At 31.2% G+C, this 11,775-nt stretch overlaps 1 protein-coding gene across 1 annotated transcript in view; it reads left to right on the top strand.

Annotated features, from left to right (window-relative positions):
• LOC106474069 (sodium- and chloride-dependent taurine transporter-like) overlaps positions 1-9,611 on the top strand; it is a 33,613-nt gene extending 24,002 nt beyond the window's left edge. The window contains exons 11-13 of the mRNA XM_022402451.1: positions 2,477-2,577; positions 5,220-5,390; positions 6,771-9,611. Coding sequence (XP_022258159.1) covers positions 2,477-2,577; positions 5,220-5,390; positions 6,771-6,938 — 440 coding nt within the window. The 3' untranslated portion in view covers positions 6,939-9,611. The remainder of the gene's footprint in view (positions 1-2,476; positions 2,578-5,219; positions 5,391-6,770) is intronic.
• The last annotated feature ends 2,164 nt before the right edge of the window (positions 9,612-11,775 follow it).

Raw genomic sequence — 11,775 nt, forward strand, 5'->3', positions numbered from 1 at the left:
ATATATATATATATATAATAGTGGTCTGGGCACTAACTACATATATATATATATATATATAATAGTGGTCTGGGCACTACCTACATATATATAAAACTAGATAATACGACATGGTGTATTTCATTGTGACACTGTTTATTGTTTGTTTGTTTTTTAATTATGCACAAAGCTACACAAGGGCTATCTGTGCTCTGCCCACCACGGGTATCGAAACCCGGTTTCTAGCGTTGTAAGTCCGCAGACATACCGCTGTGCCACTGGGGGGGGGCAATACTATTTATTGATTATTTTTATTATCGTTTTATTGGCATTAATTTTGTTATTTTTCACAGGATCTGCTTTACTCATACTTCTTGTTTCAGAGCAGGTCGTGTAACCACAGCTACAGGGAGAGAAATCAGCTTTACCGTGTTTCATACAAGGAATGGGGCTATCCTTAGGTGTATTTATTGAATTTGAAGAATAGATAATTATTTCTGTTATCTATAACTGCCAAAAGATGGCGGGCTTAACACGGCTAAAAGCAAATTTGATATTTTCTCTGTTGATCATTTTGCATTCTAACATATAATTCGGTTTTGAAGAAAATGGGCTCAGAGGTCATTTGAAGGTTTCTCAGAATAGATGACATCCAAAACATAGTCTTTAAATCACAAGTAGACGAAGCTCGTCACACTATTCAGAATAGATGACATCCAAAACATAGCCTTTAAATCACAGGTAGACTAAGCTCGTCACACTATTCAGAATAGATGACATCCAAAACATAGTATTTAAATCACAGGTAGACGAAGCTCGTCACACTACTCAGAATAGAAGACATCTAAAACATAGTATTTAAATCACAAGTAGACGAAGCTCGTCACACTATTCAGAATAGATGACATCTAAAACATAGTCTATACACCATAAGTAAGCGAGGCTTGTTACGCTATTCTAAATGAAATAATATTTCATTTAAAGTCAGGTTGTAAAATGTGTACGGTGATTTAATATTTCATTTAAAGTCAGGTTGTAAAATGTGTACGGTGATTTAATATATCATTTAAAGTCAGGTTGTAAAATGTGTACGGTGATTTAATATTTCATTTAAAGTCAGGTTGCAAAATGTGTACGGTATGCTATTTACGGGTATAATATTATCTGGTTTACTATATATGTGTGTAATATAATGTCTTGTTTACTAAATACATGTAATGTAGAGATTCTTCTATATAACATTCTCGTGTCTATTGTGTTAACGATGACCTTGGCTTTCTGTAATGTTGACGTCCTTGATTGCAGCCTGCCTTTTCCTATTTACTTCAAGGAATACAAAACGTTTTATTTAAATCTGTGAGAGATACTTCCTTATAAAACATGAATATCTTTAATGACTGCAATATTTATTGTTGAAGCTATTTCTTAGAACACGCGATACTTTTGTCTTGAGAAAAATTAATCGTATCGATTTTAACCTTTCAAAAATGATATCAATTATAACCTTTAAACACTGATATCACTTATACCTTTAAATATTGATATAAATTATAACCTTTAAACACTGATATCAGTTATACCTTTAAATATTGGTACAAATTATAACCTTTAAACACTGATATCAGTTATACCTTTAAATATTGGTATAAATTATAACCTTTAAACACTGATATCAGTTATACCTTTAAATATTGATATAAATTATAACCTTTAAACACTGATATCAGTTATACCTTTAAATATTGGTACAAATTATAACCTTTAAACATTGTCTTCATTTTACCAACTACGTCTCGTTTCGTAACCTTAGCAACCCATTCAGACGCGTGTTTCTAATCAAATGACTGTTACCTCTGCTAATTATCAAGACCAAATATTTACCAAATAGACGTCTATGACTGAAGTCAAATATTAGTTTTGAAATGTTTGATTATTACTATATCGAAAAAAAATTATTATGATACAAATTATGTAAAACCGTATAGAAATGTCTAGATCTTCGAAATTATTATTTTAAGTTTTCAGTTTTTTCCTTTTTGTTAAGTTAAGCTCAAAGCTACACAATGGGCTCTGCCCAACAAGGGTTTCATAACCCGGTTTCTAGCGCAGACATACCGTTGTTCCACTGGGGAGGCTTTATGGTATTTGTCTTTTACAGAATTTACTGAAAAAATAACATTTGCCTCGTAAATCTTGACTAAAGTAGGGTGTTAAGTTTCAATACGTATATTCTGGAGTAGTAAGGTTTCTTTCTGTTATATTTTCTAGCTTTCAACAGTTGCTTGGTTGCAAAGCAATAAAATTATATGTTTTTCCCCAATGCAGTAACCAGAAACCAGAATTACACTTTTAAATATTTTTTCGTTTTAATTGTTTAAATCTTGATTCTGTTTGTAGGAAGATATTAAAAAACTAAATGTCTTTACAGGTTTTATTTATTATCTTTTTAACATTTGAAAGCATTGTATTTTTACACTAAATTTATTTTTCCACCTAGGGGTCGATCGTTTCTATGACAACATAGAAGAGATGCTTGGTTACCGTATCAATCCATGGTTACGCTGGTGTTGGCTGTACTTTACTCCCCTAATTACAGCTGTAAGCCGGTATTTCTTAATCTTAGTAATACAACGTCCAACCAGTCAAAAATATTTATATGCACCTATTATAAGATACTGTTTTACTAAAATATAAGTTAGAATCTCCGTTAAGTTACAGCTTAATGAAATCATGATAATATCTGGTTTTAAGCCTAATAAAACTATTAGAATATCTGGGTTACAGCCTAATGAATTCATTATAATATCTAGTTTACGGCCTAATGAAACATTATAATATCTGGGTTACATACTAATGAAACCATTATAATATATAGTTTATGGCCTAATGAAACCATTATAATATCTGGGTTACGTCCTAATGAAACCACTGTAATAAATGGGTTACATCCTAATGAAACCATTATAATATCTGGGTTACATCCTAATGAAACCATTATAATATCTGGGTTACATCTTCATGAAACCGTTAGAACATCTGGGCTAAGGCCTAATCAAACCATTGTAATATCTAGTTTACATCTTAATGAAACCATTATAATATCTGGGTTACATCCTAATGAAACCATTATAATATCTAGTTTACGGCCTAATGAAACCATTATAATATCTGGGTTACATCCTAATGAAACCACTATAATAAATGGGTTACATCCTAATGAAACCATTATAATATCTGGGTTACATCTTCATGAAACCGTTAGAACATCTGGGCTAAGGCCTAATCAAACCATTGTAATATCTAGTTTACATCTTAATGAAACCATTGTAATATCATAGTTACATCCTAATGAAACCATTATAATATCTAGGTTACAGCTTAATGAAACCATTGTTATATTTGGGTTACATCCTAATGAAACCATTATAATATCTGGTTTATGAATCGGTTTTCATCTTGGGATCGGTAACCTTATTACATTTATAAAAATTCTCCAAAAGTAACTGGTTTCATTCCCTATTTAACCTTTATTTCTCCATCTTCTATTCTTTTCTTAATTATCTTTAAAACCTTTCAGGAGTTTTTCATGTTTTTTGTTCTATTTTATTGCTTTATTTTTCCATCTTAAAGAACAAATTGATAAGTAGAATGTAAAAGTTTTAAAACAACATTTTTAGTTTGAATTTTTATCCTTTAATTATATTTCTTTACAGTTTGGTCTCTAGTACCAAGTGCTTTTGTTCTTTTAAAAAAGCTATTTTCTGTCTTTATATATATTAAAGTTACTAATATTTCTAATATCATTTTATATATATACATATATAAGATTTATGCATTTTTCATCTTCATCACGTAATTCAATAGTTTGTTATCTTGAGCTAAACAATACTATTACCTAATGCCACAATTTTTTATTGGTGGGCTTTCACGGCCACCTGGATAATTACTTCCTGCTCACATGACGAGAACACATTTATTTATTTTGTTCCTGAAGAAAAAAGAGTTAATTAGTGAAAAGTGCTCGAGCTTCTGGGTTTTTTGAAGTTCTTCTTGATGTTCGTTTCTACTAATTTATTCGTCACGGGGTCCTGAATATTTGAAGTGTCTAGATTATTGTAATACTTCTTTGACAAACGACGTTTTTCCTATCACATTTTAAAACTAAATTTATTAAAGTCTGTGGGAAATTCGACAGTATTCTTGAACTGCTTACAGAGCTACAAGTTTTACAGACTGTCATGACATTTTACAAACTCAAATCTACACTATTTCTTTTTGAAATTGGTAATATGCTCCGCTTTAGTGTATCGATCACTATTGGTTAATTCCGTTAAATTATCATGTATAGTTAATACTACATATATAACAGTTCCGTATATAATACGACATCACGTAAGTAGTTAAGTCTTTTTTTACCATATTTACAATTGTTGTAACTTTTTCTCTAAGTCTTATTATTTCAGCTGTTATAGAATATATAATTTTTCCTGTTACCTGTGTTGTGTTAAATGACATGTTTGTACTAGTGTTAGACACACCTCGTAGCTTGTTTAACATATTGTTTTATTTGTATTACATTTAGCATTGTTATCCTTTAATTAGAATAATAATGTTATATCTATTTAATGTACGATTATGACATTCATTTAATTTATCATTTGTTATTTTGTATATTCATAAACACCAATTTTTATCTTTACTCTTTGTATTGTCCTGCTACTGGTCGTAGCAATTTATTTCAGATGTCAGGCTCCTCTAAAGCTAGACTGTCAGAACTGTTTAATGGATTTTTATTGGTCACAAAACGTTTTTGTGATGAATTGTATAAATGTTGTTTATACACGATTATATTGATGCTATGTTGTTTAACAAACATTAAGTTGTTGATAGCACATAAAGTCAACAGCTATAGTAAGAACGTAAGAAAAGTGTATTTCATTAGCTCAGTTTATTAACAGACCAATTTTTAGTTTCGTTTTACGTACGTAGCTTAGAAGATAATTTTAATTTCCTTAACAGTGCTAGACTTTTACGGTCTAATGAAACCATTAGAATACCTGGGTTACCGAAATGAAACCATTAGAATACCTGGGTTACCGAAATGAAACCTAACCCAGGTATTCTAATCCGAAATGAAACCATTAAAATACCTGAGTTACCGAAATGAAACCATGAAAATACCTGAGTTACCGAAATGAAACCTTTAAAACAAAGAAATCTAAACCGAACGATCTTTCTAGGGTATATTCCTGTTCAGCATCATCACATACAAACCGTTGACTTACAACGTCTTCTACCAGTATCCAGACTGGGCTATTGCTGTTGGATGGCTTATGGCTCTTGCATCTATGGTGTCCATTCCGTTTTTCGCCATCTACAAGCTCTTCTCTACTCCGGGAACATTTAAACAGGTGAGGACTGATCAGATATCTTCAATCTTAATCTTGTACTGGATAATTAAACACAGTATGCTATACAACACGCCATATTAAAACTTAAAATATAACTTTAGTTATTAATTAAGAAATTTCATGGCTGAGAAAACTGCGTTTAAATCCAGCAAGAAACATGAAATTATGATATCTATGTACACTTGAGTCAGATACTGTGTTTACCTTACAAAAAACATCTTGTTTTAGAAAGTATACTTAACATTAACTACCAGATAGCAGAAATCAGACTGTCTTTGTTTTAATTGTCTGTTCAGATAAAACTTAACTTTTTTGTACATCATTTTTCATAAAAATCTACAATAGATGATATCTAATAAAATATTGAAAAATATAAACAAGCACAATACATGATATCTAATACATTATTAAGAAATATAAGCAAGTACAATATATGATATCTAATATAATAGTCAAAAATATAAACAAATACAATACATGATATCTAATACATTATTAAGAAATATAAACAAGTACAATACATGATATCTAATACAATATTGAAAATATAAGCAAATACAATATATGATATCTAATAAAATATTGAAAAATATAAACAAGTACAATACATGATATCTAATACATTATTAAGAAATATAAGCAAGTACAATATATGATATCTAATATAATAGTCAAAAATATAAACAAATACAATACATGATATCTAATAAAATATTGAAAATATAAGCAAATACAATATATGATATCTAATAAAATATTGAAAAATATAAACAAGTACAATACATGATACTTAATACATTATTAAGAAATATAAACAACAACAATACAAGATACCTAATGCATTTTTAAGAAATAAAAACAAGTACAATATATGATATCTAATATAATAGTCAAAAATATAAACAAGTACAATACATGATACCTAACACATTATTAAGAAATATAAACAATTACGATACATTATACCAAATACATTATTAAAAAAAATATAAACAAGTACAATACATGATATCTAATACATTATTAAATTATAGAAACAAGTACGATACATTATATCTAATACATTATTAAGAAACATAAACAAGTACAATACATGATACCTAACTTGATGTTGAAATATTTTGTTAAAAATAGTTTCGTAGTTGTATAAAATATTAATCTCTAGTTTGAAATACGTCAGTAATTTTGTTTCTTTATTAATGATGTTCAGATCAGTTTGTACTTTTTTTATATAAGTAATTGCTACGAACTGTCAACATGGCTATGCTATAAAACAAGAAGTGAAATAATATTTAATAAGGATTTTATTTTATTTGTAACGAAACCAGTAAAAATAACTGAACAATACATTGATAGAATGTTTTACCTTTTTTTATGTAGCGATGGTTTTTCCTTACAACTTCAACATTGAAACCTAATAAACCTGAAGATAGATTAGAAGTTGCTTTAAAACCTGTCGAAAGCGTTTCACAAAATCCAACCGACCTCTCAGATCCACCACCTTACAGTTCTATAGCAGTGGATAGTGAACCTACGTTATTAAAATAAATTTTGTATCAGCGATTAATGAACTTATGTTACCAAAATAAATTTTGTATCAGAGAGCGTGTGAACCTAAATATCCAATACAAACTTTGTATCAGCGATTAGTGAACCTACATTCCCAAAATATACTTTGTATCAATGGTTGTGTAAACCTACATTTCCAAAGTAAATTATTTAGTAGCGGATGTGTGAACCTTATTAAATAAAATTATCTTTGTATCAGCGGGTGTGTGAACCTACACTGCCAAAATAAACTTTGTAGCAGTGGGTATATAAATCTATATTTCCAAGATGAACTCTGCAGCAAGGGGTGTGTAAACCTATACTAACAATATAAATTCTACAGAAGTGGTTAAAGTGCTTGAAATAGAACACTTGCCCGAGGCTAGGAAAATGGTATTTTTAGTGTATCAACCTAGTTATCTTATATACAAGAAAGGTTTTTGAAAATAATAACAAACATTTTTTAGCTCTTTTATGTCTGACTGTAAAAACCACTACATTAGATAATGTTGCAAAGTAGGCCTGACTTTAAATAACACTGTAGTAGAAAGTGTTGGAAATTAGGCCTGACTTTAAATAACACTGTAGTAGAAAGTGTTGGAAATTAGGCCTGACTTTAAATAACACTATAGTAGATAATGTTAGAAAGTAGCCCTGACTTTAAATACTACTACAGTAGATAATGTTTGGAAAGTTTGGACAGACCGTCCTTAAAGAATACTGTAGTAGATGATGTTGGAAAATAGGTCTGTCATTAAATAATACTGTAGTGGATAATATTGGAAAGTAGGCCTGACTGTAAAAATATAGTTTGATGATCTTAGTTTTACATTTTATATATTTGTTTCTTGCATAATTTCTATATATAAGTATGTCTTGTTTGAGGTCAATTTTCCTATTTTGAAATTCAAGTAATCAATTTTTGAATCTTACTCTGTATATACTTTTGCTACAGAGATCGAATGTAGAAGTAAAACTGATTCGTTTTAACAGATGTAACGGACGAGGCCTAACTTGACGAAATGTTACATTATTACTACGAATAATTTTTTTGTTAAAGCTCATATTTAGAGTTACAAGGCATATATATATATAAGTATAGTGAACACGTATTTGTTAGAACTTTGTCTTGTTGTCGGCTTTTTTGTGTAAAAAATAAAGGCAAGTTTGTTTTCTTTAAAGAATAAACCGTAGCTACCCTACAGTAACAAATGAAATATTGTGTTGTTTAGACTATGTTGAAATTTCAGAATATCAATAACAATTAGATGCAGAGCATAAGTTAGGATTCATCATTTTAGGAATGTGGTGTTCGTAGAGAAAGAACTCTGTACCAGTCTTTTTAGTCATTTGTCAATAATTCAATAGGGCGAATAAACTATACAACATCTGTCTAGTTTAAATATCTTTTATTATTATTTTTTACTTATAGCGATTCTCACTCTCTATTCGCTAGATTTTACACTACTAATTACAACCCTCTCGAATAAAAATATTGAACCCTAAGTACAATCCCCTCACGTGTAAAAGCGCTGAACCTCGAGCTCAACAAAGCCTCTTCATTTAAAAATGCTAAACTAAACCCTTAGTATATTTCGTCTTCTAAACATTTAATACAAATCCTTTCGGCTACATAATAATCTCGGAGTATAACCTTTTCCCAACCAGAGTATATTCCTTTCCTGACTTAAAACGTTATGCCTGGAGCATATTCCACCCTGCCTAAAAATGTTATACACCGAGTACATTCCTCTCCTGTTTATAAACATTACACTTCGACGCATTCCCTTCCTCCGTTAAAATCTTATACTCCGAGTGCATTCCTTTCCTGTTTATAAACATTATACTTCGACGCATTCCCTTCCTCCGTTAAAATCTTATACTCCGAGTACATTCCTCTTCTGTTTATAAACATTACACTTCGACGCATTCCCTTCCTCCGTTAAAATCTTATACTCCGAGTGCATTCCTCTCCTGTTTATAAACATTATACTTCGACACATTCTCTTCCTCCATTAGAATGTTATACTCCGAGTACATTCCTCTTCTTTTTATAAACATTATACTTCTACACATTCTCTTCCTCCATTAGAATGTTATACTCCGAGTGCATTCCTCTCCTGTTTATAAACATTATACTTCGACACATTCTCTTCCTCCATTAGAATGTTATACTCCGAGTGCATTCCTCTCCTGTTTATAAACATTATACTTCGACACATTCTCTTCCTCCATTAGAATGTTATACTCCGAATACATTCCTCTCCTGCTTATAAACATTATACTTCGACACATTCTCTTCCTCCATTAGAATGTTATACTCCGAGTACATTCCTTTCCTGCTTATAAACATTATACTTCGACACATTCCCTTCCTCCATTAGAATGTTATACACCGAGTACATTCCTCTCCTGCTTATAAACACTGTACTTTGATACATTCCCTTCCTCCATTAAAACATTATACCCCGAGAACATTTTTAACACAATAAACTAAAAAGATAATTTGGCGTAGAGAATTAGAAGCGAATAAATAGTTTGCTAATTTTACTTGTATATATATATTATGTGAAGTTAGTGTTGTCTTCTATTTGAATGCATTATTTTTTTCTACAAATCTTGTATCGACATATAAACCTAATTTTGAATAAAGCAAAAAATGATTGACTAGTTCTTAAGCCTAACTCATAGTGAACATCCAGTTTATGTTACGTGAATATCCGCACCTATATATTTCATTACAGTCATTAAACATAACCCTTTATTCTCCTGAAGAATAGCGCTCGAGTTTTGGGTCTCCGTTAAAAACCATTATAACTTTTGTATGTGATCCTGTGTGCTAACTTCTTGATCAGAATATAACATCATTATATATAGGGACGATATATATGTTATATAGCACCGTAACAGATACGTAACACATACATACCGGTAGTGGTTATCACGTATCTTATACACGGTAGTGATTATCGCGTAATTTATACTCAGTAGTGGTTATCATGTAACTTATATACAGTAGGGGTTATCACGTAAAATATACACAGTAATAGCTACAATGTAACTTATACACGGTAGTAGTTACCACGTAACTTAGATAAAGTAGTAGGTACCACGTAAATTATACACAGTAGTGGTTATCACGTAAGTTAAACACGGTAGTAGTGACCATGTATCTTACATACGGTAGTGGTTATCATGTAACTTATACACGGTAATAGGTACCATCTAACTAATACACGGTAGTGGTTATCACGTAACTTATATACAGCAGTGGTTATCACGTCATATGTACATAATAGGAATTACGATTCATCTGGGTTGTAAATGTTGACCCCAGTAAGAAGAGGGTCTAGTTAAATATATATACATTAAAACCCATGCTTTACAATGGGTAACAAGATTACTAAAAACGTTAAATCTGAATAACGTAATAAAATATCACTTTTTTTTAGCACAAAACTACACATTGGACTATCTTTGCTTTTTCCACCGCGGGAGCTCGAGCCCTGAATTTTTTGCATTGTGAGTCCAAAAATTTACCGATGAACTGCAGAGGAACTACGTTACAGATAGCAAAAACATTTCATGAAATTATGTATTTGTCTGGTTTCGGTAGAGTTTGAAATCTGGACAGGTTTAAGGAGATTTTGAAAGCTGGCCTAGATTCAAGAAATTTTTCAGGAAGCTTCTGGTTCTTACTGGAAACACGAACTAGTTTCATCCAGTGTGTGACAAGTTGCAGTTGAAAGCATTAGAAACAACCAAAACGTGAGAAAATAAAACCATACGCGTGAAACTGTTTTTACTGTCATTTCTTAAAACTCTATTTCCTGTTATTTCACAATTAGTCATTTCTTATCTTTCACACACACACACAAAAAAACAAGCTTAAAATGAACTGACATAGTTTCCAACCATCATGACCCAAAATAAGAAAAACCTTAGCCCCCCCCCCTCTCCCTTCCCTTCTCAGAAAGACATTAAATAGATCAGAAACAATGGGAATCAGAAAAGCTGTGTACATTATCAAAGCACAAAGTGCGGAAACCACAAAAGTTGTGAATAACATGTAAGATACGTAAAGTAACCAATCGTAATATCTGCTAATGTTCACACTTGCAGCACACAATTTTATTCATCTTTGTGAACTTGTTCAGGCATTCAAAAAGTACTTGCTGTTCAATGTTTAAATCCTAGCAGGATCTATTACTATCGTAAACCATGAAACCAGCTTAGAATCTGGGTATTCACTAACAGGATCTATTCATATCGTACACCGTGAAACCAGTTCTACAGATGAAAAACTGTCATAGAGAAGTTGGTGTTGTATTGGTGTTCTTCAGGTGAAGAAGTGTTATAGAGAGATTGGTGTTCTACGGGAGAAGTGTTATAGACAAGTTGGTGTTCTACAGGTGAAGAAGTGTTACAGAGAAGTTGGTGTTCTACTGGTGAAGAAGTGTTATAGAGAAGTTGATATTCTAGAGGTGAAGAAGTGTTATAGAGAAGTTGATGTTCTACAGGTGAAGAAGTGCCATAGAGAAGTTGGTGTTCTACTGGTGAAGAAGTGTTATAGAGAAGTTGGTGTTCTACTGGTGAAGAAGTGCCATAGAGAAGTTGGTGTTCTACAGGTGAAGAAGTGTTATAGAGAAGTTGGTGTTCTACAGGTGAAGAAGTGTTATAGAGAGTTGATGTTCTACTGGTGAAGAAGTGTTATAGAGAAGTTGGTGTTCTAGAGGTGAAGAAGTGCCATAGAGAAGTTGATATTCTAGAGATGAGGAAGTGTTATAGAGAGTTGGTGTTCTTCAGGTGAAGAAGTGTTATAGAGAAGTTGGTGTTC

Source organism: Limulus polyphemus, unplaced genomic scaffold, assembly GCF_000517525.1.
Source record: "Limulus polyphemus unplaced genomic scaffold, Limulus_polyphemus-2.1.2 Scaffold6785, whole genome shotgun sequence".
Classification (NCBI taxonomy): Eukaryota; Metazoa; Arthropoda; class Merostomata; order Xiphosura; family Limulidae; genus Limulus; species Limulus polyphemus.